Genomic DNA, 27,865 nt, shown 5'->3' with positions numbered 1-27,865 from the left:
AAAGAAGCCAGACATAAAAGGTCACACACTCTTGGTTCCCTTTGTATGAAATATCCAGAATAGGTAAATCTATACCTATAGACAGACAGCAGACTGGTGGTTGCCAGGAGCTGAAGGAAAGGTGAATGGGGAGAACCTGTTAAATGGGTATGAGTTATTCTTTGGGGGTAACAAAAATTGTTTGGAACTAGATGGAGGCGGTAGTTGCACATCATAAATTTATGTTTTTAATTTAAAAAATTTTTAAGATTTTTATTCATTTATTTGAGCTGGAAAGCATGTGTGTATGAGCTCAAGCCAGGGGAGGGGCAGAAGGAGAGGGAGAGGGACAAGCAGACTCCACACTGAGCCTGGAGCCTGACACTGGGCTTGATGTCATGACGTTGAGATCATGACCTGAGCTGAAACCAAGAGTCGGAGGCTTAACTGACTGAGCCACCCAGGCACCCCCGTCGTAAATTTAAGCAATGCTACTGAGTTGTACACTTTACAAAGGCTAATTTTATGTTATGTGAATTTTACCTCAGTATGATTAAAACGGCAACAACTCCACCCTACAGTCTCTCCCTCATTGATGAGCGTAATTTTGCCATTAGTGACTTAGTTCTTTGGATAGCGAAGCCTCCAGCACCCGCACCCAATCTTTTCTCCCCCAGAAAATCCCCCATGAGAATTCCAGGGCAGAAAGGAAGGAATCAGCAACATGGCTTAGAGGGCAGGCACTGGAGTCAGGTTGCCTGAATTCAATTCCAGGCACCTCCATACCCCCATCTGTAAAATGGGGATGATAATGTTACCAACTATATGGGGTTGCTCTGAGGACAGAATGAAATCATTCATGTAAAGTATCTGCACAGGTGTCATATTTATTCACTAAGGCAGAGGCCACCTTTCCCTACTATCAGCCATACCATAAATATTTATTGAGCACCTACTATGCACCCAGCACTCCTCTAGGCCCTGGGGATTCAACTAGGAGCAAGAATAACAATAAAGTTCCTTCTTGAAGCATAAGACAGTAGACAAAGGAAGTAAAATACACAGTATGTTAGCTGATGGTATAAGCTGAGGAGAGAAAAAAGTGATGAGGAACAGGAAGTTTGGGGGAGAATTTGAAACCGGCTGGCTACAGGCGGCTTCCCTCCATAATGACCAGAAAGAAGTGAGGTATATTCATTTCTAACAAACCTCGTGACTTACACAACACAAATGTCATCCTTTATAGTTCTTGAGGTCAGGAATCCAAAATAGGTCTCATGGGGCTGACATCAAGGTGCTAGCAGAGCTGTGTTCCTTCTGAAGGCTCCAGGGGAGAATCTATCCTCTGGCCTTTTCTGGCTTCTAGAGGCCCCACCTTCCTTGGATTGTGATCCCACATTATTCTGCCTTCTCCTTCTGTCATCATAAATCCTTCTCTTTGACTTTCCTCCTCCCTCTTGTCCTTATAAGGACGTTAGTGATGACACAGGGCCCACCTCAGAATAATCTTCCCATCTCAAGATCCTTAAATTAATCACATCTACGAAGTCCCTTTGTCACGGAAGGTAACACGGTCCCAGGTTCGGGGACTGGGATATGGACATCTTTGGGAGGCCCATTATTCTGTCTACCATATGAGACGTGGTGCCTCGAAGAAGTGGGAAGAGCAAGTTCAAAGGTCCTGAGGCAGGGCTCTTCTGGCATGCCTGAGGAAGCTGGAGCCCAGTGAGGATGCAGTGGAGTGGGCAAGGGCAGCATGACCTCTCAGAAAAGCAGAAAGGTGAAGGAGGTGGAGTGGCTCTTGCAGGCCCTTGTGGGTTCCACTGGGGACTCTGACCTTTCCATGAGTGAGGTGGGAGAAGGTAAGGGACATGGTCCTACAGGTTTTACCAGGATCGCTTGGGCTGCGGTGTGGACAAAGGACTACCTCAGAGGAGGCTGCTGCAGCCTCCAGGTGAGAGGCTGGGGGCTGGGCTGAGGCCACAGAGGGAAGCGGTGAAACAGGTCTCCTTCTGGATTTTGAAGGTCAAGTCACAAGGAACCACTTAAGAGTCAGAAGAGGAGAGGCACTATAAGAGGGGAGTCAGGCATGAGTCCAAGGTTTTTGGCCTGAGCAACTGGGAGAATGAAGATACCCTTTAAGATGGGGATGACCACAAAAACCTCAGACTTAGGACTGCTGCTGAGAAATCTGGAATTTGCTTTGAGATGTATTGGGAACCCAGAGAGAGAGGAGAAGTCGGATATGGGAGCCTGGAGTTCAGGACTGGGATCTGGAGGGATTTGCTTGGGGGACACCAGCAGGTATGTAGGTGGGATTTAAAGTCAGGAACCTGGATGAGATCTCTAAGGGCTGTGTGCAGAGATGAGAAGACGAAGGACGGAGACCTGGTGCCCTGCTGATGAGGAGGAGCCAGGGAAACGACATGAAGGTGGGGACCTGGCAGTCAGGAGAGCCAAAGGCCTCAAACTCGGTCCACAGTAAGCATGACATGAGGGGCTGGTGGAGCAAAGGATGACCCTCTTGCTTCCAAGGACTGTTCTCTGGCAAACAGCCTCTAAGGGAGTTGGACCTACTGAAGCAGCCATATTCTTGTGAGCCGGAAGCTGTCTCCCCTGCTGGAGGCTGGAGTAGGTCCACTCTCGCAGCATGATTTCCCTCTGGTCTCACCTCCAGCCAGGCTTTAAGACTCCCTTCAGTCACCTCCCCTCTGCCAGGTGGCTGTGCTGATCACCCAGATGGAGCTGGGTGTCCCTCTGCTCAGCTTCCATAGGATCTGCTGCTCCCCTGTTGGACAACTCCCTACCCCAAGCCTCCTTCCATGTCCGAGTCCCCCACTGGACTAGGCAAGCTTCCTCCTTTCGGCATCCCAGGCGCCTCACTGGTGCTCGTTAAACATCTGGCCACGCCTGGTTCTGCTTTGCTGAAGCTCCAGTCCCTAGACTTCCCAGACCTTAGTGGGGCCCCTTACACATTGCACCTACAGACACTCACTGAGTGTTTGTTAAATACCAAGGAAAGGGCTGTGGACTTGGACCCAAGCCTGACTTCTGGCACTTTCAAGTACTTTGGACTTCAGTCTCCCATCTCTAAAATGGAAGTCCTACAGGCTCCTCACTGGTTGTGACGACATTTGGGAAAGTGTTTGGCAAACTGGAAAGCAGCCCAGCAAATCAGTTACTAGAGCTTGAGGCTTTTCCTTGGCAGCCGATTCAGGGCACGTGACCGGACCTGCATGACCCACCCCACACCATGTGAGGCCTTCTAGCTAGTTTTTTTCAAGCTGCTTGGAGGACAAGCAGCATCTTCCTCTGGCAATGGGAACTGGAGAGTGAGTGGGGCCCAGCCCTGGTGGAAACTCTCACACACGCACGGACATTCACGAGTGTTTCCAATGACTAAGGGCCACATGAAGCCGTTGGCTGGACCCTTCCTGAAACCTGTCCCAGAATGGCTCGGCCTGCAGCGCTGCTCTGACCATCCTCGGCCCACTTTCCCACTTCTCTGGGGGTGAGCCCCTTGCCTGCCCAGGGAAGGACCCCAGCTTCCCCTCTCCCTCAGCAGCAGGTAACACACAGGGCGTTCAGCATGAGAGGCAGTTTATTGATGTTTACTTGCCCAGATGACTTTTCCTCACTGTTCTGGGGTTGAAAGAACTGGGGGAGGGGAGGTGTACAGATGGAAGCCAAAAGGCACACACTGAATGTGCCGAGGTGGGCTGAGAAGGGGTCGGTCTGAGATGGACAAGCCCCCCATTTCAGAGGCTAAGAGAGTTTGGGCCCAAGCACATGTACTCATACAGCCAAATCCCTTCCATCTGCCAGAGGAGAACCAGGCACCACTCTGGCCAGCTTTCCCGTGGGTTTCCCCGCCAGCTTCGGACCCGGCTGTTGCGCTGGAGGGACCTCCTACATCCCAGCGGCCATGGCATCTGGACCTGAACACACACAGGGCAGGGCTGGCCTGGCTCCATCTGTACAGCAGGGACGAAGATGGCAGACGAGCAGATCTGTGGTGCCTGCGTCACCGGGGGAGGGTGGTGCTTATCGGTATGAGATCACGACTCTGAAATGCAGCACGAATCCACAAGTGGGGGGCTGAAGGCTGGGCACAGTGATTAAGTATGGAGCTGACCCAGTGCTGAACAGACTGTTTACACAGCCTCTGCTCCCAGGGTGTTCTAGTCCCCTTAGCTCTACACTGTCACGGAAGCAGAAGGAAGAGGAAGTAGTGGGCTGCCTGGCTGGGACCTGGGGACTGTCATGATTATCCCAATCTCTGTGGTCAGAGAGCGGCCCAGCCACTTCAGCCCTGACCCTGGGACTGAGGGAACAGGACGCTGAGTCCCAGGAGGGCCGGCCCCAAAGGCCCCTGCCCCGCCCGCGGCTCTGCAGGCCTCCTCTTCTACCGCTTCTTCTTGGCCTCCTTCTTGGGCCTTTTGCTGGCGGAAAGAACAGCGGCCTTGGGTTTCCTTGTCACCTCCGCACTTCTGGGCTCAGAGGGCTCTGCCTCCTGTGTGGCGATAGAAAGGAGAGTCCTGTTTAGACGAGTCAGCCTGACACCAGCAAAAACGAGACTGTTGTCTGAACGGGGCTTTGCAAACTAAAGCACAGGGCCCCAGAAACACCAGGAATGGGAACCGACATTGCTGGGAACCGGGAGCCTCAGGTGGATGGGGCTAGGGGGCTGCTGGGCAGGGGGTGGTGGGGAGGATCCCCTCCATGAGCAGGGCAATTCCAAATGAAGAATAAAGAAAGAGGCCCCAAAGGAGGAGGCAACCTTTGGAGCCTTGGAGGCCAGAGGCAGGAGTGGGGGGACGGGGGGGATTGAGGCCCCTCCACAAGCCAACCAAGTGACCTGTGGGCAACTCACTTCCCCTTCCTGCATCTTGGTCTACCCAGCTGTGAAATGGAAACCGGGATGCGTGCTGTCAAGGGCTGATGCATAGACGGTGCCCAGCAGCCGAGGTAGCACCCAGTGTGCAAGTACCAGTCAGAGCACAGGCAAGGAGCCGGCCAGGCCCAGACCCACTGAGGCTCGCTCTCCCTCCAGCCCTACTGTCCTCTCCTCCCATTCAAGCCACAGCACGCCAGGGCTGGGAGGGGTGGGGAGCACTGGCCTGCAGCTGGGCAACCACTACACTGTGTTCTGTGGGGCCCAGCAGAGGCGCCCCGGGGGAGAGGGCAGAGGGCAGCCTGGGGGCAGAACTCCAGACTCTCCCTACAACCCAGGCAGCCCTGATTTTTCTGTCTGTCCCATTCCATGTAAGATTTGGTTTGTGCAGAGGCTCTGCTGCTTTAAAAACAGATTCAAAAGCACAGACCTAGCCCTGGCCTTCACAGCACAGTAGAGACCATGGACTCCGGGAAAGGAACTCAGCCTGCCACAGCCACAAAGGCTCATGTCAGAGAAGAATCTGGACAGGACTCAGTCCTGTCAAGTGTTCCCTGCCCTCCGGGGGTAAGTGCCACTGTGCCTTGGTCAGGAAGGATATTAGTGAGGCGTTGTCTGGCCTGGAGAACACTGACCACAGCCCCCGGGCCTCCTCTGGCCCCCAAGTGGACTTCACTTGGCCTACAGTGTTTATATTTAAAAACTTGAGCCGACTGGTAGGTTTCCCATTCAATGCAGACTCCTAGCTTTTCTTGAAAATGTTAAATGCCTGGCAATGGCAGCCCCTTTATTCAGGTGCCCACACTTCCCCCCACCATGGCCCCCAGCACTAGGATAAGGAAATGTTTCTCGGCACCTGTGTTCTTTTATTAAAAATGGTAAAATAAAAAGCAGACAAAGAATACTAAGAAGGAGCACACTTCTGGAAGAGAACAGTATTTCCTCAGTTAAAGTGGTCGACCCCCAGCCTGCAGCTTGCTTCGCTCCCTATCCTTCCCAGGGCCAGCTCCTCAAGCCCGCAGGCTGACAGCAGAGACGCGACCGTGGCTGGGGAGGGGCAGCCCACACCTCTGGGGGCCCTACTCCCGAAATGTGTCAGCCCCCCTCGTCAGCCATCACTGCCTCCACTCCACCCTGCCAGCCTGCCCACTGAAACCTCGGAATGTAAAGGCCCAGGCCAGCCCCCGGTACCCACAGATGATCTTCCCAAGATAACAAGGGGGCCGGCCCTCCCCTAGACAGGTCTCTGATGACAGCACTGGGCTCCGTGGCCTATCAACCTGGGCCGATACTTTAATGTAACTTGGCCCAAAAAAAAAAAGTAATAAAGAAAGAAAAAAAAGAAAAAGAAAAGAAGAAAGTTAGCCCATTAGAAAGCTAAACAAACAGAATCTCAGAGGAGCCAGCTTGTCAAGTGCACAGGCTGAGCACCCGCCCCCCAGCAAAGCACAGCAGTAAGGCTACTGTTTAAGGCAAACCCCACGGGGTGCAGTCTTGGGAGACCTTGGGAGCTGGAAACTGTCCCCAGAGCAGTGCCCCTGAGGCCAGTGCAAACCGGCCAGTCCCTGAGTGCCCAAGACAAACAGGCCCTGATGAGATGAATGGTTTCCACGCAGGAACTTGCCAAGCATCTCCAGAGCTCCCGGCCCTCTAAATTCAAAGCCGAGTGCCCCTCCGGTTTCAGTGGGACCCGGTTCAGAATCCACAGGGACGGTGACACTAGCCTGCCAGCCCCAGGGCTTCCCTCATTCCACAGTCCCTCTCTTGGGTGCCTTATCCATTCTGATACCTCCCGCCCTCTCTCCTGAGCACACGTTTTCCTGACCCAGCTATCTGTCAGATGACTGGAGTGGCGCCCCCCTGGGCACCTCCAATTCCACTGTCCCAGACCAACCGAAACCCCTTCTCCAGCAGACCAGGTCCTCCTCCCCACCGGTCTCTCCTCCCAATGGTCCAATCAGTCACCACGTTCTGGGGTTCAACCCCATCTACCTCTTGACTTGGTCCCATTCTCCAGCACCGAAGTCCCTACGTCAATTCCTCCACTGCTAACGGACCTCCCTGCTCTGTGCCATGCCCTGTGCATATCCCCCCAACCTAAAACCTTCCAGGGGCTTTCCATCTCCCATAGCCTCATGCCCCACACAAAGGATGGCATCTAAGGAGTCCACATCTCCAGCTTCTTCTGGCTCTTCTCCAGACCCCACACTGGGTCAGCTGCCAGGGTTTCTGCTGGTCACCTCTAAACAAGAGAAGCACCCTTCTTGGCCACCCAGCAAACCCCTCCCTGTGGTTTGGCCCTGCTAAGAACGCACTCCTACTCACTGTCTAGCCTTCCGTCTCTGCTCTCCACCTCCAGCAGGGGGCATATCCCTTTCCCCACCCCTACCCCTACCCCCGGTACCGAGTAACCACCCGTGCCACATTACACATTACCAGTGACACGTTCTCCTGCTGGTCTCCCCTACTAGCTTGTGAGCTTCCTGAGACAGCTTCAACTGTGAATGAATGAATGAATGAATATGGAAGATCAGGCAAGATCTCCCATAACCATGGGAACTTAACTCTGGTTTATCATCATGAAAATAGAACACTTAAGGGCGCCTGGCTGCTTCAGTCGAAGGATGGTGCGACTAGGGAATCTCAGGGTCATGAGTTCGAGCCCCATGCTGAGTATAGAGATGACTTAAATAAAGAAATATTTATATATATATATATATATGTGTATATATATATATATATATATATATATATATATATATATAAACACTTGGGACTAGGTCTCACTTTTCCCATGGGCACAGAGGACACCAGCAGATGTCAAACCCAGTACATATTCCCTAAAGTGTGGCTAGGCACAGCCTCCAGTAATAAGAGCCACACTGGCTGTATTTACAACGTGCCAGGCCCCAGGCGATGTGCTGTGTGGACCCATTTTATTTTAGCCTCGCAAAGTGCCATGCTGAGTCCCACCGGACAGACGAAAGAAGAAACACTCGGAGAGATTATGTGACTTGCCTAAGGTGTCCGTCAGTGAGCAGCGCCAGGATGTGAACCTCTTAATGTTTATAGGGTAGAATAGAGTGTGTCCCAGGTATCCTAGGGAACTTAGGGCTGGAGACCAAGACCCCAAGTTCACTGAGCAATCCACCCTGTCTTTAGCAGCACCTGGAACCACAGGCCGCACAGGTGATGGGAGAACGACAAGAACGGCCCATTCTAGATTCTGCCAATGGGTCCTTCAGACCACTTGTTTGTGACCGCAGTTCTGACGGGAGTCAGGAGAGTGGGTTAGTGCTCCCTGTGCAGGGCTCTGTTTTTCATAGCTGAAGGCAGCTTTCTGTGGGTGTGTGTACATATTACAGTCATCGAGTCATCTGAGCGTATTATCTGTCTCCTCCTCACCCCAGACCTCCTCCTCCCTTCCCCACCTCAGTTTTTGGCATCATCACTCACCGGTTACCCAAGCTAGAAACCTCCAAGTTGTTTCTGAGTTCTCGCCATTCCCTCGTGCCCCCACACCCAATGTGCCCCAGGTCCTGCGCATTCTACCCTCCAAGGAGATCTTGACTCTACCCGGCCCCTCTGGATACACACTACTAGGCAGGCCAGTCCCCATGGTCCCCCGCCTGCCCCCTTGCTGTATCAGCCTCCCCGACATTCTCCTCACCATCCATCCCACTGCTTTCAGTCTACTCTAAAACAACAGTCTTGATTGTGTCTGTCTGCTGCCTTAAATGTGTTTCTGGTCCCCCCTTTATAGGAAAGAAATTTCTAGGAGCTTCCCTGTGGCCTCCAGTCTCCTGGCTCGCCCCTCATGCAGCCCACCCTGTCCCACCAGGCTACCAGCCCCCTGGTATTATTGCCCATGTGCTTTGTTCCCTGTCCTGCTCTGCCGGGGTCCCCAGCCCTCCCACCTCTGTATGTGCACCTAGTGGAGGCAGTTTTGTGCCAGGCACCATGGGTAATGAAGACAACACACGCTGAGTGATGTGCACCCCACATCCCTCACTGAGCCTCCATGACCCTAACAAGCCAGCCACTGTGAGCCCATTTTACAAGAAAGGAAACAGAGGCTCACTGAGTCTCTGACTGGTCCCTTGGGGCATAGCCGAGTTCCCACCAAGCTACAGGGAAGCAAAAGCCGCCCTTATGCACATGATTCGGATGCAGGGGTCCTAGGCACAAAGGGCTGCAGCTACAAATCCTTAGCCAGCAAGAATGACTCTGAATGAGTGGCTGACTTTAATTTCTCCTCAGATACACGCCGCTGGGACAGGCTAGGCGGACTCCAAGCACTACAGCCCTACCTTCAAATCTGGGAACTCCGTGCCTCCTCTGAAGCAAGTTTTAAGCTTCCTCAGCAATCACGCCATCTTCGGGAGAAAAAGAAACCCTCCCCCGCCAGGGGGTCACCAGCTCTGCAGAGGCCCCAGTCCTCTGTGGACACAGGCCTCATCAATAATGAAGCAGATCCACAGCTGCTTACGAGGCCAGGAAATTGCTGCTGTTCATCAGATTCAAATAATCAAATCTGTGCCACAATGCATCCGATACCTTCCAGTGGAGAAAGCACTCAGAACTGTATGACTTCCACTCAGCGTGGACTCAGTCTGATAAATCAGAACAAAGCAGCACTCCGTACAGACCAAAACCATTCTTTCCTCTCAAGTGGTCCAGGGAAAGAAACCCTGTGTCCTACGTGCACGTATCCTCATGCACCTTCTCTCACTTGATCCCCAGGAACTCTGGGCTGGGAAAGCATGCCATCCCTCTACAGCTCAGGACGCAGGCTTAGGGACGTGAAGGGAGGGCAGTGCTCAGACCACGTGTCCCCAGTGCTAATGCTCCTGCTTGTCCTACTGCGCACTCTTGCCCCAGGCCCTAGGCATGGTGGGGGCTGCGAAGACCTTGCAGCGGTGAGCCAGCAACCCTTGAGAGGAGGCTAGGACTAGCTGGAACCGGGGGTGGGGGAGAGGCCATCGTCGTGGGCTCAGCAAGGCGAACGAAGACAGTGTCCAGGATGTGCCTGGCAGTCCAGGAGAACTGGGATTACAGAGAACGGCCTTGGGGCTTATTCCAGACACGATTCAGCAAGACTGCAGGCCCTTCCCACTGGCTGGTCTGTGGCTCTTTGTGTGCCCGGTCGTCTCTCCGATGAGATGGTACACATCCCGAAACCACGTTTATACCGTCACCCTGCCCACCACACAGCAATCTCTCCAGAAGGGCTCGTTAAGTAAAAAACACCCTGCCGCCCAGCTCAGCAGCAAACTGCTCCCAAGCTGAAAAATATACAGGGCATAAACAGTAAAGTTAGTTCTCGGAGCCTGTCTCCTAAGGTGTTGAGAGTAGGTATAATATACACTTGCCCGAGCTAATTATTTCCTCTGGCAGCCTCAGACAGACTTTTCCAACAGGGTCTTGAACTTCTCGGCCACTGCTGGGAAGGCTCCATCTTTTTCAAGGCTCCAAAACTTGCAGAGCTTTCTAGCTGACAGTGAAGCCTATGTGGGCACCACACTGAAAGCTACCACTCTTGCTATTCTTGTGAGTTCTCCATTGGATCACAACGCAGGGCATCAGTTGTCTCTGTCTGCCCAACCCCCTTTCCATGGGGGCTTGGCTCCTTCTCGATCCCATGTGGTTCTAGGGAGGACTCTCAGTCCCTGTGGCCACAGGCATGGCCAGTTAAATGTGGCCTGGCCAGAAATGGTACCCACTGCACCTTCCCACCTCTAGGGCAAGGTACAAGCACGTGGCCAAGCCAGAGCTGAGCAGAGACCTTCCATGAAACCTGGAAAGTGAGCATCGGCAGAGAGATGGCTTCTCTTGCTTGTAATCACAAGCAGTAAGGATGTAGACAGGGGCTGCTGCAGCCACCTTCTGGACACGTGGCGAGGGTCTCTGAATGAAGCCAACACTCGCAGGAAAGCCAGGAGACAGAGACAGAGCCCTGGAGACCTTTTAAGCCTCGGAGCCCAGCTGCGCCTTGAAATTCCCAGTTCTAAGAACCAATAGTTTCCAGAGAAACCGCTGGAGGTGTTTCGCAACTTTCAACGGAGTTCCCGTTGCTGCGAGAAGAGACTGCGGCAGGCCACACAGAGACAGCAGAGTGCAAGCAAAGGTACCAGCCTCGGGGCTGGCAGCAGCGGGGGAGACGGGCCACACGCACATGAAGAGATGCGAACTGTCAGCACCCGAACTCCGCCAGGTGAACCACTGCTACCTGTGTCGTGAGGCGTTGAACTAGAAGTCAACACCCACTTGCATCATCTCTGTGGGGACCAGGACAGATGTGTGCTCTCCTCGAACGACGGTCATTTTCTGGGAGACCGCAGGCCCCTCTGCCGACTGCTCTGCCCTGTCTTCAGACAGAGCCACCAGAAAGGAGACCCCAGCTTTGCCTGCACAACACTCCTGCTCCTTTGGGACGTGGCCTGCCCCTCCCGCCACACAAGCCCTAGCTGCCCCAAGCTGGGTCAGCTACAGTTCCTTCCCTGGGGATTCTGGAACTGAGACCAAGCAAGAAGGCAGCCTCCAGATGCCGCAGCTGAAGAACATACACTCTAGAAGCTGTTAGTGGCCATGTTTCATCCCACCGCAGGGATGGCGAGCAGAGGAAGCAGGGTCCTGGTGAGAGAAGTGAAAGGAGATGGACAGGAAGGGGAGACCAAGGGGATGCAGATGGTGAGTGACAGGGTCCTGGTTCCCTCCCCTTCCAGATGCCCAGCTGCACCCCGCTCTAGGACAGCACCTGCATCTTTTCGGTATAGCCACACTGCACAGAAACTGCTTCAAGCAGGTCAGGAAGGCCCCAAGTTCAGGCCGTTCCTGAATCTTAATTTCCCTTGAAAAGCCCAGCAACCCACTCTTAGGATTTCAAATAGTAAAGCCATGTGGATGGTCTCTATGCCCAACTTCTCACTGGCTCTTTCTTTCCCACGTGGGTGTCTTGCTATTATTTCAAACCTAACACATGTAGAACTGAATGCCTCCTACCTTCCCAAAATTGGTCAGTGCTTCAGGGAAATAGTATAAAGACTAGACCACTGGCTGCGTAATAGAACCCCCTGGCACTTCAAATAAATACTAATGTGGGCTACAGTGAACAACAGAATCAGAATCTCTATGGGTACAGCCCAGGCCTTTGAAAACCCCCCAGGCAGGCGTGGACAGATGGAGAATGGTGGACCCAAGAATTCCCCAGGTCCTCACTCATAGCAGACATCAGTAATCGATTACTTCACCTGGGGCCTAGAAGCAGGCCCAGAATCCATGCATTATGGCCACCAGACTTGGCATGAGAGAGGACATCTGTGTGCCCTCCTGGACTGGACAGAAATGGTGTAAGGATCTACTACATTTTAGAATCCAGCCTATGAGAAAATGCTTGGATTATGTATGGCCCAAGCCTCAATCAGGCTCACACAAATGTTTGTTTTCCCAGGTCTTGGTTTAATGAGGTGTTGACGAGAACACGTTCTCATTTGGCTTAGGGCTGGAAGGACTTCCGTTCTGATTTTGCAAATTGGTTCTTGCTCCCACTATGAAAAGAAGGGGGTGGGGTGGGAAGCATTTGTATGTGTTCCTTTTTTCTTCTCTGATTACCCCCAAAAGAGTTTTCAAATAATCTGCTAAGTATTGAAGTACTGAAGTCATAAACGAGTTGCAAAAAATCAGCTTACTGGAACAACAGGAAAGACATTCTTCTGCTTTTCAAAGGCTTTCCCATCATCTAGAGCCAAAAATATTATCTTCTGACCCAAAAAGCCACTCATAAGCCTTGTTTCTATAGGCCAAGCAAGAGGGATGATTTTGCCGTAAGCAAAACGACAGAGACCAAGACTGTTCTCTGGGTCCTCCCACCCCGACCTCTACCCTCTCCCACCTCCTGGCACCCTCCACTTCCCTCCTGTGATTGGGCTGTCAGGGTCCCCACCACCTATGACCACAGGCACCCTTCCTCCTTATGAGCTCCCAGCCCCAAGTAAAATCCCCTTCTTTTCTCCACCCCCATCCAAATCCAAATCCCAACTATTAGCAGGCTCAACCTCGGAGCACAGTCTCGGCACTCACCCTCTTTGAAAGACTGTGCACAGAATACTGTGTTCCTTTCCATCTAGTTGGGAGTGTGGGGAGTAAGAGAAGGCTGCCTTCTGGGGGCACACCGAGGAAAGCTGGCAGCAGAACCCTGGTATAATAAATAGAATCCACTTGTTGGCCTGATGCACCAATAAAAAATTGAATTACCAGTAATGTATTTTTTTGTTACTGATCCATTGAAAAGCTTAAAAAAAAACAAAAGCTAAAAACAGTAAGCTTCAGTCATGAAGACAATTCACTTATGTGAGCCTTATTCCCCTAAACTACGAGATAAATGAAAATGAGATGGTATGTACTATATTTATATTTCAAAAGATGAGACTGTTGTCCCAAATTAAGCTCTAAATGGCAGAGTGGGGAGTCGGGGGAGCAGGCATACGGCTGAGCTCTTTGTCAGCTCCCTGCCTCCATAGGCCTCAACCCACTATGCCACTAAGAACTCAAACAGATGAGTAAAATGCACCCTCCTTTCCTTGTTTGCTAAACTGACCCCAGCCTCTGTGGCCAGCCTGGAAGGGTTAAGAACACTACAGGAGGTGAGGAGCAGCTCTCCAGAAGGCCACACACCTCCACATCCCTGCCTAGAAAATAAAAACATTCATCACCTCTGTCCCTCGGGACTCTTAGCAGGCTTCAGCAGTGGCCAATGACAGTAAAAATGTTTGTTATTTATAATACCCAATAGCATGCCGTGTCTGTGAGGACAGAGCCCCAGAGCGTGGGGATTAAGTTTTTAAAGCGTGATACAACTGTGGGTGGAAAAACTCCAATCGTGACCTCCTTCTCAAAATACCAGAGTAAGAAACAGAGATGGACGGAACCCTCGGAGGCCAAGAGTCCATCCAGATTCACCAAGGTTTCCCGTACCCTCAGTGGCTGTGCCTTCCCCACCCCCTGCCCTCTAAATGCTGGAGGTCCTCGGGGCTGCAGCCCGGGTCCTCTGCTCATCTCAGCCCATGTTCTCACCCCCAGAGACCTCGTCCTCATCTGGCTTCAACATCTCAGCTCCCGCATGTTGATCAGCACTCAGCCCAGACCCTTCTCCTGCTAGAGACCTGTGGATCCAACTGCTTACTTGCCAGAACCGCCTGGATACCTTAAAGGCACCTGTATGAACCTGAACTCAGCACACTTCTTCCCCATCCCCACCCCAAGCTTCTCCTTCGCCAGGGCTCCCTTCTGCAACAGTAATGGCCATGATCCTCCCAGCTACATAAGCAAATCTCAGGGACATAGTCATCTCCACGAAAAATGGATCTCCAGAAGATACTGTATGTTTTTAAGTGAAAAAAGAAACAATGTGAAAATGTATTTAGTAGGTGCCATCTTTTATGTATCAAAGGGGAGAATATTTATATATACATACACACACACACACACACACATATGTATGTATAGCTATACCTCACACACATATGGATTTGCTTATGTTTTTTGGTTTTTGTTTTTGTTTAGTTTATCTATTTGACACAGAGAGAGACAGCACAAGGAGGGGGAGCAGCAGACGGACAGGGAGAAGCAGACTCTGCAAAGCAGGGAGCCCGATGTGGGGCTCGATCTCAGGACCCTGGGATCATGACCTGAGCCGAAGGCAGAGGCTTAACCCACTGAGCCACACAGGTGCCCCTGCTTGTGTTTTCAAAAAGAAACAAAAGAAGAATAAATCAAAATAATAAAATTTATTACCTATGGAGAAGGAAAGGGAATAGAGTGGAGAATATTGAGGTGAAAGGAGACTTCTGTTTCTGAAAACAATTATATCTTGTGTCATTTTGACTTTGGGAGAAATAGTGTACATAAACATTTTATATTATTTTTAAATTAAATGGAAAAAAGTCCCTAAAATTTCAAAACAAGTTAAAGCAAATTAGCCTAACTGCATATCACAATGGGAGTATAACTAAAAGAAGAGGAGAATTACTAAACTCAGTACTCTGACCATACATCCCTACTGGGATATATTCTAAAGCCAGAAAGAACCACAAAGAAATCCTATATTTCATTCTGAGTCTTACTGTTAGTAGTAAAAAAACAATGTAGTTATTTTTAAATTATAAAAAATACATTATAAGTGTACAGAATAGAGTCACCATAAAAAAAAAAAAATCCTGCTTTCTTTAGAAAAGCCTATTTGCAAGGCCAGCCCCTGGCTGGCACCTGGGAAATCGGATTCTGGGTGGTTCCCACAATTCCCAGAACTGATTAAGAAGAGTGACTCACTGTACCTAAACCAAACAATATGCTTTATGCCGAACACCTGCTTTCCTTCGGGAAGTCTCGAATTCTGGTCCATAAGCAGAGTCCCCAAGAGAAGTCCTAGGCAATGAGTCTCAAATGAACTTCCCTGGTAACAATATTCACACGTGTTAAGGCTCCCCTTGAAGCCATCTGAGCATTAAAAAAACCCTAAAAACTTATCCAATATATTAAAATATATGTTCAAGGAGCACCTGGGTGGCTCAGTTGGTTAAGCGTCTTCCTCTTGGTTTCAGCTCAGGTCACGATCTCAGTGGGGTGAGAGGGAGCCCTACATCATGCTCCGTGTTCACCAGGGATTCTGCTTAAGACTCTTTCTCCCTCTCCCCCTCCCTCTCATCTCTCTCTCAAATAAACAAATCTTAAAAAAAAAAAAAAGATATAAATACAAATATAATGTTCAAAATGATGTGAAAAATCAAAGCTTCATTGGCCGAGACTGGAGGGTGCTAGAGTCCAAACTTGTTGTTCTGAAAATTAATAAAAGGAAAGAACCAAGCACTTATCTAGACTTTACTACAAAGTGCATTTCAGAATAACTATATAGGCAATGAGGAAAAGGTCTTCTTCATGGAAGAATTCCAGCTAATAAATGCAAAAGGAAATAATGGAGCTCAGCAATGGATATTGCAAACACTTTAGGTGCAAGACTGGTGGGGATTTTTTAATAGAGGGATCAGCTACCACCACCTGAACTCAACTGACCAATCCCAGAATCTCTAAGTGTGTGACAAGCAGACACCATATGCTCATCGATGACACATATCAGGAAGTCCACAGTGCCAGCTAGAAGGTGTTCTCACCAAATAGCCTGATCTGAGTTGACTCGAGCGTCTAGATTGAACTTCCTATTAATAGGAAATACAGGGAACAGAGAAACAGGTTAAATGACACCACACAGAGGCAATCAGCTAAATCCTGGATGTGGATACTATAGACGACAAAGACCTGCTTTCTCCAACAAATCAGTGTCATGAGAAAAGGGAGGGTGGGGGAGAAAGGGTGGTGGAAGAAGGGAGTATGCTACAGAATAAAGAAACCTACAGAATAAAGTCAATACAACAAAAAGCCAATCTGATCCTGTCGGTGTCTTACTTAAAACCCTCTGGGCCCTGCCCGCACCTCTCCATCATGTCCCTCTGTGTTCTGGCCACAGTCATCCTCATTCAGTGACTTGAACTAGAGTCCTTGCAAAGGTAGTTCCCCTGCCCCAGAGTAAGACCAGGTCTTCCCCCCCTTGATAGGCACCCTCACAGTGCCCTGGGCTTCTCATGGAAACATGCATATTTCTTTCCTATCTGCCCTCCTCTCAAGGACTAGAAGCTGCATGAGGAAAGACTCTATGTCTTGCTGCAGATGACACGTAATAGGCAGTAAATAAAAATCTGCTTAACATGTGTGAACCAATAAAGTACTGGTCACATGCTTCAATGCCACTAGGCGGGAATCTGGCATAGTCCCAACTGGTTTTCTTTGCCACAGTATCTGTTTTTAGCACGTAGAACCCAGTCTGATGATGGAAGCTTGCAGGGAAGGACTCACCACCTCGTGGGACTTGGGAACAGGTACGATGATGGCCAGTACACAGATGAGCTGGAAGATGGCCCCCAGGAACAGTCCGTACCGTAGCAGGTTCTCCAGGAAAGTAGGCTCGGGCACCTCAGGAGGTGAGAAGTCCAGGTCGGAGGCCATGGCCCAGGCCACCTGCTGCCTGTGGTCTCCTCTGATTCACCACTCTCCAGAGCCAACTTCTAAACACAAAGGTTAAGTGTCATGTTTCTACAACTGACTTTTAAATGGTTCCACTTGCCCAAACACACCCATACTTCCAAGGATATATAAAGTGATCACGGTGAGATGTTAACAGTACTTGAATTTAAGTGGAAGACGCAGACAGTCATTAGACTATTCTCTCAACTTTTCTGAGTATTTGAAATTTCTCCAAATACAGAGTTAGGGAAAATGAGTAAAGGAAAACACTTCGACAAAAATCTCTAATCAACATACATTTGAAGGCCTGCTACAGGTCAGATTTTGTTCATTTATTCACTTATTCATCTAGCTATTCATTCAGCAAATACCTGCTGAACATCAAGCACGAAAGAGAGAGAAAAAGAGCCCTGCTCTCCTGGGGCCTACATCTCAGGGCAGAGGCCAACCACACATCCAGACGTGCTGTGCCTGTGCCAGCTGGTGACAATTGTTTTGAACAAAACTGACAAAGAGCACTGTTTTACTTTGTGCAGGGTGACAGACAGGAGGGGCTCTCTGCAGAGATGGGGACTGACGGCAGAGATATGAAGTGTGAGAATGAGCCACTGGAACATCTGAGAGAGGCACATCCAGGCAGAGAGAAAAGCAAGTGTAGAGGCCCCAGGGCAGGGAAATGAGGTCAAAGTGGACAGAGAAGGGTGCTCAGGGAGGAGGGAAGATCAGGGGGAAGTGTGGGACCCACTAGGACCCTGACATTTCTGGATTGACTGAAGCCACCAAGGGTTTGGGACAAAGAAGTGACATTATCTGACTTACATTTTAAATGGTGGGGACAGGGAGTGCAGAGGAGACACAGGGAGGCCGGTGAGGAGGTCACTGCCAGTAACCCAAATAAGTGATGCTGGGGACATGAATGACAGGGGCAGTGGTGGCCAGTGCTGGCAGGTCCAGCTTCACCCAGCCTCTCCTTTCACCAGGGCCCCCACTCCTCATACTCTGATCGAGCCCAAACAGCTGCCTATAGTTCTCCAAGAGCATGAGCTCTTTCGAAAACCTGGGCCTCTGCCCAGGCTGCACACTCTGCCAAGAATGCCCTTTTCCATTCTGACTGCTTGGTGAAGCCCCCACTCTACCTCCAAGGCTGAGCTCAAGCATCACCTCCCCAGCATGCCTTCCTTATTGCTGTCTCCAACCCTGGTATGACTGAACCGCCTCCCCTCTACCACAGCACCCACAAGTGGCTTCCTTCTGCCCACCGCAATGAGAAAGGGGCAAATTGATTTTTGGAACCAGGCCCACGTGACTCCAAAGCCCCCTGTGTTTTCAGAGATCTGTGCCACAATGCAGTTTCCTGCTAAATCTGAGCTGTCCTATATGGCAGCCATGAGCCACATGTGGTTATCGAGAGTTGAAATACAGCTGGTCCAAACTGAGAGGGCTGTCCAGTTAAATACACACTCAAGTTAGGAGATGGCAGGAACATCAAAATGTAAAAGATCTCATTAAGGATGTTTTTATATTGATTACATGTTGAAATGATATACTGGATTAAGCTGTTATTAATTTCACCCAATCTTTAAAAAAATAATAGAATTGGAGGATTTACTTTCTGATTTCAAAACTTACTAGGAAACCTACAGTAAGCAAAACAGTGTGGTACTGGGATAAGGATATAGACTAATGGAATAGAGAGCTCAGAAATAAATCCTCACATATGTAGTGGGCTGATTTTCAAACAAGAGTGCCAGCCTCATTCAATGATGAAAGAACAGGTTTTCAGCACATGGTGCTGGGAAAACTGCACATTTACCTGCAAAATAATGCGGCTGGAACCTTATACCATATACAAAAGTGAATCAAAGATCTAAACTTAAGAGCCCAACTATAAAACTCCTAGAAGACAACATCGGGGAAAATCTTCATGAGATTGGATTTGGCAATGATTTCTGAGATGTGACACCAAAAGCAAAGGCCACAAAATAAGAAGTAAGTTGGACATCATCATGATGAATTTAAAAACTGGTACATCAAAAGACATTATCAAGAGGAAAATAAAAAACACAAACTGGAAAACAGTGGTTGTTTCTCAAAAAGTTAAACATAGAATTACCATATGATCTGGCAACTGCACTCCTAGGTATGTACCCCAAATAACGAAAAGCAAAGGCTCGAACAGATACTTGTACCCCGGTGTTCACAGGTGCACTTACAACAGCCAAAAGATGGCAACAACCAAGAACCCATCAACAGATGAACAGATCAACAAAATGTGGTGCACATGTACAAAGAAATACCATTCAAAAAAAAAAAAAAGAAATACCATTCAGCTATTAAAAGGAGTGAAATTCCGACACCTGCTACAACATGGACAGATCTCAAAGACATGATGCTAAGTGAAATAAGCCAGACACAGAGGGGCAAACGTTGTATGCTGCCACTTGTAAGTGGTACCTAGAATAGGCAAATTCTCGGAGCCACTTGTAAGCAGTACCTAGAATAGGCAAATTCTCGGAGCCAGAAACCAGATATAGGTTAGCAGAGGCTGGGGGGAGGGGAACAGGGACTTAGTGTTCAATGGGGACAGAGTTTCCGCTAGGGATGCTGAAAGACTTCCGGAGCTAGAGAGTACTGATGGTTAGACATCACTGTGAATGCCACTGAACTATACACTTAAAAAATGGTTAAAATGAAAGGGAAAAAAAATGGTTACAATGGTAAATTTTATGTTATATATATTTTACAGTTTTAAAAATTTACCTTTTTCTTTTTACTTTTTAAATGTGGCTACTAGAAAATGGAAAATTACACATGTGGCCTGCATTGTATTCCTATGGCATAGCCTTGGGCTAAAGAGAAGGTTCTAAGACCTTCCTCCACTGTGGTTTCACTGCTTTGCACCGTCAGAGGAGTGACTAAAGGGTAGCAAAACTGCCTCCTTGGTAAACAGAGTGGGACTTATGCAAAGGCCTACTGTGTCCCTTTTGACCTGGACACTAGGGAAGATCACACGCCCGTGCCAACAGGGTGGCCACTTTCACACTACTTCAGCTTTCTCTGGGAGCCACCTTCAAAGCCTGAGGCCCCTTTTGGAAAAAAAAAAAAAAAAAAAAAAAGTTCTCAGAGCTGGCAGATCTTTACCCTCCCAGGAAGGATCTGACTTCTGGAAAGAACCCAACATCCTCTGAATCCAAGTATGGTGAATCAGGTGGGGCCTCGAGCTCAGGAATACCATTTTTGGTCAAATACAAGGTATGACGAGGCTCAGACCAAGCAGATTGTTTGGGGCGGCTCATGAACTGGCCCCAAAGTGAATTCCAGGGCGGCTACAGGAACAGCTTCTCCGGAGAACACGCGCCGTCCTGCCAGGGCACCAGCATGTGAACACCAATGTAGAAGCAAGCACTCTCATTTCTTCACTGTGGCAGCTCACAAAGTATACATCTTTATTTTTTAATTTTTGTTAAAGATTTTATTCATTTATTTGAGAGAGAGAGAGCGTGAGCAGGGGAAGGAGCAGAGGGGGAGGGACAAGCAGACTCCATGCTGAGTGCAGAGCCAACACAGGGTTCGATCCCATGCCCCCGAGATCACTACCCGAGCCGAAATCAAGAATCAGAGGCTTAAACGACTGAGCCACCCGGGTGCCCCTAAATTATACATCTTTAAAAATGCCCTTGGGGACACCTGGGTGGCCCAGTCCGTTAAGCGTCTGCCTTCGGCTCAGGTCATGATCCCAGGGTCCTGGAATGAAGTCCTAGGGGAGCATGCTTCTCCCTCTACCTGCTGTTCCCCCTGCTTGTGCTCTCTCTCTGACAAATAAATAAATAAAATCTTAAAAAAAAAAAAATGCCCTTGGTCCCAAGCTTTATGCTTAAAGCTGTGACAAGCCTACTAAACTTATCGATACTTAGATTAACTAGTATTACCAACAGCAACACTGTTATGAATACTTGGAATACGATAAAAAGATGGGGCCTGAGGGTAGCGGCAAAACGCCTGACTCTTATCAGCAATAAGCTATACTTTGAGCGCATCTCTTGACCTCCTGGAGACTTGATGCTCTCATGAGCCAAACAACAATAACATTTATTCAAAGCTATAATGCATATAGGCTTTTTTTTTTAATGGCAATAAGACCATATATAACAAGAGCCGTAAAAATGATTATATCCTTTGACTGAATAACTCACTTCCTAGAATTTACAGTAAGGAAACAATTCAAAGCAAGAAAAAAGGCCTCAGGTACAAAAAAGTTCATGGCAGTGCTATTCATGATACTGAAAAACAGGAAGCAACTAAAGTATCCAACAATAAAGAGGCAGTTAACCCAATTACGGCTCATCATGGCATATTCCCCCTTCACTAAGATAGCAAATACAAACGCACATCAGGTCAGTGGAAAGTCTGTGCAAAATAACATTCGCTGAAAAGAGGCAGCAATTATATGAGCACTGTGACTGCAAACATGTATAAACTGATTTCATTGGCCAAAGAGCCAAACAGGCTAGGAAGATGAGAATCGTCGCCGTTCAAGCAAGTACTCCCATACTGGACGGCCCAGGTGTAACGGGAGGATAGTTGTGAGAAGGTTCTGGAAAACACAAAATGTTCCACACAGATTGCGTATGCCTTACAACTCTCACCTACTTTTCTCTGCGCCCCTGAGCTTGACTCCCCAGCCCTCCTGCCAGTGTTTCTGGGTCTTCAGTTTCTGAGTACAGAAGTCACAGAAGTCCTAGTCATCCTTCAGATCTCAGGTGGGAGGCTGCCCTCAGACTCCCTGGGCGGGCTAGCTCCCCTCAAGCCCTGCCACGGCTGCAGCAGCAGGAACAAGCGAATCATTTGCCAGATGTGCACCACACCCCACAGTGAGCATCTCATTCACTTCACAACCACCTGAGGAGGTGGTGTTGCTAATGAGGATGAGGACACCCAGGCTTGGAGAGGTTATGTGGCCTGCCCAGGGACTACGTGGCCAATGAGTGGTAAAGACAGGCTTCAAACTGGTGAGCTCCTCCAGAGCCTGAGCTCTTCCCCACTTGGTCAGTGGTTTTCAAAGTGCAGGCTGTGACCCATCAGTGAGCCACGGAAACCACTTGGGGGCTGCAAGAGGCACTTTTTTCTTTTTAACTTCATTAGCCAGCACTTGATTTAATTAAATAAATGACGATAGAAAATATGACAGTAGGCTCAGTGGGTTAAAGTCTCTGCCTTCGGCTCAGGTCATGATCCCAGGGTCCTGGGATCGAGCCCCACATTCGGGCTCCCTGCTCTGCAGGGAGCCTGCTTCCTCCTCTCTCTCTGCCTGCCTCTCTGCCTAGTTGTGTTTTCTCTCTGTCAAATAAATAAAATATTAAAAAAAAAAAAGAAAATATGACATTAGTGGGGCGCCTGGGTGGCTCAGTCAGTTAAGTGTACGACTCCTGCTTTCAGCTCAGGTTGTGAGCTAAGGAAAGTGAGATGGAGCCCCTCACTGGGCTCTGGGCTCCCGCTCTCTGCCCCTGCCCTCCCCTCCAACACTCACTCATGCTGGCTCGCTCTCTCTGTCTCTGTCTCTGTCTCTGTCTCTCTCTTAAAAAAGAGGGAAGGGAAGGGAAAAGGAAGGGAAGAAAAACATCACATTAGTAAGGGTCAGTATTGTATTCTGAAGCCTTTTTTGAGTTACATCCACTTACAGCCAAGTATGTGTGTTCTGGGCCAAAATTCAAAACATTTCTTATTATTTGAGAAATCAGGAGTATGGAGTCTAATGTTTTTTACTTGCTTCACTATAAGGTCCTGGACAGCAGAGCTCCTGGGCCCACCCTGAGTTTGTTCCAGGGCCTGACTCAAATATTTGGTGAATGATGAAGCCTACGCTTGTTTCCCACCTGCAGAGCAAGAGCAGACGCCTCAACCAAGTGCCTCGTTTAACAATGAGGGGTAGGAGTGGAGAAGCACGGGGCTTGCTTAGGCTTTCCCTGTGAGTCAGGGCAGAGCTGACTATCCCGATGTCTTTAGCCCTGCGGGGAGCCAGACTTGCTTTAAAAGCAGAGGTTTTTATACGTTGGGGAAACCTCATACCCCTACCAGAATTTAATTAAAGAACACTTACTCATCTATTACCAAACATGACAAATAATTTCATAAGGTTACTAAGACCCTAGGCTCATCCCTGAAATGCCAACCACTAGTGGTCTGAGACACTCATTCATCAGACAGAGTAACTGAGCACCAACTGTGTGTCAAGCATCCCTCTAACTCCCCCTGGAATCTTCATTCAAATGGAGGCACTCACACACATATATGCATGGAAGATAATATCAGAGCTGAGTATTATGAGGAACTATAAAGAGGGAGTGTGATTTTATGTGAGGCAGTGAGGGGAGGGCCTCTCTGAGAAGGTGACCCAGGGAGACAAAGTGAAAGCACAGGAATATCATTTAAATATCAGCTGGAGTACCCCAGCTTGGAGGACCAGTGGGGAGGCAGGAATGAGCTTTATGATCAAGGAGAACAGGAAGAGACAGCTGTGTAAGGCCAGTAGGCCATTACAAGCCCTTTGGCTTCTCCCCTGAGTAAAAGGGGAGCCACTGGAAGGCACTTAGCGAAGAAGATGGCAGGATCTGACTCATTTTAAAATGGTCCCTCAGGGACACCTGGGTGGCTCGGTCGTTAAGGGTCTGCCTTCGGCTCAGGTCATGATCCCAGGGTCCTCCAATTGAGTCCCACATCCGGCTTCTTGCTCAGTGGGCACTCTTCTTCTCCCTCTCCCTGCTGCTCCCCGCTTGTGCTGGCTCGCTCACGCTCTCTCTAATAAATGAATAAAATCTTAGAAAAATAAAATAGAACAGTCCCTCTGGCTGTCCTTGTGTTGAGAACAGACTGTAGGGGGCAAGACTGGGAACGCAGAGACCAGTCAGGAGGGCGCTGAAACAGGCAAAAAGACATGCCGGCACCAGGGTGGCAGCAGTGGGGATGGTAAGTTCTGGGGTTAAGGATATATTTTGCAGAGATAGCCAATGGCATCGCCGAGATGAAATCTGAAAGAAAGAAGTTAAAAATCGGGGCGCCTGGGTGGCTCAGTGGGTTAAGGCCTCTGCCTTCGGCTCAGGTTGTGGTCCCAGGGTCCTGAGATCGAGCCCCGCATCAGGCTCTCTGCTCAGTGGGGAGCCTGCTTTCCCCTCTCTCTCTGCCTGCCTCTCTGCCTACTTGTGATCTCTGTCAAATAAATAAATAAATAAAATCTTAAAAAAAAAAAAAAAACAAAAGAAGTTAAAAATAATCCCTGAAGTGAAACTACCCTGTATGATACTGTAATGGTGAATAACAAGACATTAAGGATTTGTCAAAACCCACAGAACTTCACAGCACAAGAGTACACTTTAATGTATGCAAATATTTTTTAAAAAATCATTTAGGAGGTCAGGGTATCCCAGGATGGAACACAGAATGTGACATTCTTTTTTTTTTTTTTTATTAACATATATTATTAGCCCCAGGGGTACAGGTCAGAATGTGCCATTCTGAATCTAAATGTATTACAAATGTATTAAACAACTTCACTGAAAGGGCAAGGGGAATCAGGTGCAGACCTCAGTAACTTTGGCAATGAGTGGAGTCTGTAGAACTAAAGGTAAAAGGAACTGCACATGTACAGTATTCTCTAGTTGATAAAGTTACTTCCCACAGGCAGCAGAGGTTAACAATTCTGAAACTACTATATATGTATACTGAAATTGAACAACTGAGTAAATGGATGGAAGATGGTGGGAGCTAGATTAGTCACAGATGGAGTGGGAGGTTACAGATCAGCCAGAGGAGGCGAGAATGGTCCATGTGGAATGATGAGAGCTGCAGATATGAACTCATATTTAGCTTAATATAGATACAGGTGGCTACACAAAGAAATATTTATAGGTACATGTATAAATACAGGTTAGTATACACACATCTGTAGCTTGCACTGAGGGTCTAGAAGCATGGGCATCCCAGTAGCAATGATCGCATCTAACAACCAAGTCTTGGCATTTAATGCATTCTCCAATAAAAGGAAGCAAGGCTACTTGGAGAAATGTTTTTTTTTTTTCTTTTAAAGATTTTATTTATTTATCTGACGGACAGAGGTCACAAGTAGGCAGAAAAGCAGGCGGGGGCGGGGGGAGCTGGCTCCCCGCCGACAGAGAGCCCAACACGGAGCTCCATCCCGGAACCCTGGGATCATGACCTGAGCCGAAGGCAGAGGCTTGAACCTGCTGAGCCACCCAGGCGCCCCTGGAGAAATATTTAATTCTAGGACTGAGGCATGAAACATACAAGATGAGCCTGGAACATAAAGTGTTTTTTTTAAAATGGGGGACCTGGGTGGCTTAGTGGGTTAAGCCGCTGCCTTCAGCTCAGGTCATGATCTCAGGGTCCTGGGACTGAGCCCCATGTCAGGCTCTCTGCTCAGCAGGGAGCCTGCTTCCCTCTCTCATGTTCTGTCTGTGCTCTCCCTCTCTTTCTCTCAAATAAATAAAATCTTAAAAAAAAAAAAACAAACCACCACCACATTCGCTGGGGCATGTCAAAGGGATAGAGGAATGCCCAATGGCCACAGCTGGAACATTTTGAGCAATAATATATACTATTACTGGATTATAACCCAAAGTGTGAAAATATCTGAGCCACACTGATATAAATAACTGAATAGGTAAATAAACAGGGGAGTGTTGACAAATTTCTCATGGAGAATGGCACATAATTTACGTAGATACTCTGCCTTTAAGTGTGAAGCGTGATTCCACACTCTTAAGTGTGGGCCGTAAGACTCTATTCCATGACTACAATATGGAAAAGGGGAGTAAGGGAAGTAATTTTACAGTGGAAAAACTTGACTACTTCAAGCTAGTGATCCAAGTTAACTTCAAGTGACAACTTCTATTGATAGTATGGACCCTGGATGCGATGTGATGAGAATGGACTTTACTCTGTGGTTTTCCTCCCCAAAACCCCTCTTACCTAATCACGGGAAGAAAAAAAAAATCAGACAAATTCTCAACTGAGGATCATTTTACAAAGTATCAGACCAGTAATACTCAAAACTGTCAAGCTGCTCTAACAAGGAAAGTCTGGGAAACTCTCAGGGCCAAGAGGAACCTAAGGAGACATGAGGACTAAAAGTAATACAGTATCCAGGATAGGATACTGGAACGCAAAAAGGACACTGGGGGAAACTGAACCAAATGCGAATAAATCATGGACTTTAGCTAACATTAATTTATCAATATTGGTTCACTATGCTAAACATGCATTGTGCACTTAACTAGGCGCTTTGCATTCACCATCTCATTCAATCTCAGATTAAATGGCCTTTGCGCCCATTTTACAGAAGAAGAAACTGAGAATCGGGCAGGCAACCAGAGATGGCCCTCGACTACCCAGCACTATGAGGCCCACTCAGGAGTCCAACTCCGACCAGAATGACCCCGAAGCCTGGGCTTCTCCTAACGCTCCGCGGGTGGGAGGAAAGGCCAGGTCCGGGCAGCGAGCGCAGGGTTCAAGCCCAAGCTCCAAGCGAACGCACGGGGCGGCACCGGGCGAGGCCCTCCACGTCCAAGGGGCTCAAATTCCCCTCTGCAAGTAACTTCCTGACAAGCGCCCCGGGAAGTTATTGTCGTCCGGTGCAAGGCGTCCCCAGGGCCAGCCGAGCAGCGCCACGGGAACGAGCCCGGCGGGCGCCCGAGCCCAACCCCTTATCCGTTCTCACTGCCCGGGCCACTCCGCCCCGCCCCGAAGCCCGAGCCCAGCCGCGGCGCCGCAGCACTCACCTCCCGCGCCGCCGGGCCGCTCCCCCGGAAGTGGTTCCCCGCGGCGGATCCCGGAAGTGACGCACTAAGCAGCCCGCGGGCTCCGCTCTCCCGCGTTGCCAAGGTTCCGGTCTTTGTCCTAACTCCGTGGGTTTGAGCAGGAGGGGGAGCCCTGGAGAAGCGGGATACAGACCTCCCCGGATTCCCTAAGCCCCTTTGCCTCAACACATTTCAGCAATCGTTCATAGACCTCTGTAGGCGCTTTAATTCTATGCTAGACGCTGAGCTAGGAACTTACAAAGAGAGGAGAGGAACAAGAATTCTTAGCATTCAAACAAGAGCCCATTGTTAGAATTCGTTCAAACCTTTCACGGTGTTGTGAGTTGGAGTCCCACGACAAGCATAGAACCTACTTAAAAAAAAAAAAAAAAAAATCACTGAGTGCACTCCTCTATACCCTGTGCTGGTTAGTGGAGATACAATGAAATTGTGAAATAATAAATGTTACTACTTTAAGCTCCTACTTTCGGGGTTATTTGTTATATAGCATATATAGATAACTAATACATAGAAGATCAAAGAGGAAGAGTGAGATAGTAGAGATCAAAAAAAAAGGAATTGAGACCTAATCTTACCGTCAAAGAGCTCACTCTTAGAAGACACTAAAATAATTATAATTGAGGGGCACCTGGGTGGCCCAGTGGGTTCAGTGTTGGCCATTGGCTCCCGGGATGGTCCTGGGGTCCTGGGATAGGCCACTTCCTGGGGGGGGTCTCAGGCTCCCTGCTCAGCGGGGAGTCTGCTTCTCCCTCTGCTCCTCCTCTTGTTGGTGATCTCCATCTCTCTCTCTCAAATAAATAAATGAATAAGATCCTAAATAAATAAATAAGGGGCACCTGGGTGGTTCAGTCAGTTAGGCATCTGCCTTCTGAGGTAGTGATCTTGAGGTCCTGGGTTCAATCATCCAACCACCCCCAATCTGGCTTCCTGCTCTGTGGGGAGTCTACTTCTCCCTCTGCCCCTGTTCTCTCTCTAAAATAAAATCTTTTTTAAATTAATTAATTTAATAAGTATAATTCAGACAACACCCACTAACTCCATACTACCTGAGGTGGAATGGAGGATACAAGAATGTAACAATGTATTTATT

At 48.9% G+C, this 27,865-nt stretch overlaps 1 protein-coding gene across 2 annotated transcripts; it reads right to left on the bottom strand.

The window, feature by feature from the left end:
• Window positions 1-3,562: 3,562 nt before the first annotated feature.
• On the bottom strand, window positions 3,563-26,822 carry MANBAL (mannosidase beta like). Of its 2 annotated transcripts, none has more exons than XM_045981795.1 (3): window positions 26,737-26,822; window positions 16,778-16,986; window positions 3,563-4,492 (listed from the first exon to the last, which is right to left on the bottom strand). In XM_045981795.1, the coding sequence occupies exons 2-3, from the start codon at window positions 16,925-16,927 to the stop codon at window positions 4,385-4,387; spliced, it is 258 nt and encodes an 85-aa protein (XP_045837751.1). In that variant the 5' UTR covers window positions 16,928-16,986; window positions 26,737-26,822; the 3' UTR covers window positions 3,563-4,384. The 2 variants fall into 2 exon arrangements, with proteins under 2 accessions (XP_045837751.1, XP_045837752.1); XM_045981796.1 differs by having other exon boundaries at window positions 16,781-16,986.
• Between the last annotated feature and the right edge of the window lie 1,043 nt (window positions 26,823-27,865).

This window comes from Meles meles, chromosome 16 (assembly GCF_922984935.1).
Source record: "Meles meles chromosome 16, mMelMel3.1 paternal haplotype, whole genome shotgun sequence".
In the NCBI taxonomy this organism is placed as follows: domain Eukaryota; kingdom Metazoa; phylum Chordata; class Mammalia; order Carnivora; family Mustelidae; genus Meles; species Meles meles.
This window is presented reverse-complemented; position numbering and strand designations above follow the sequence as displayed.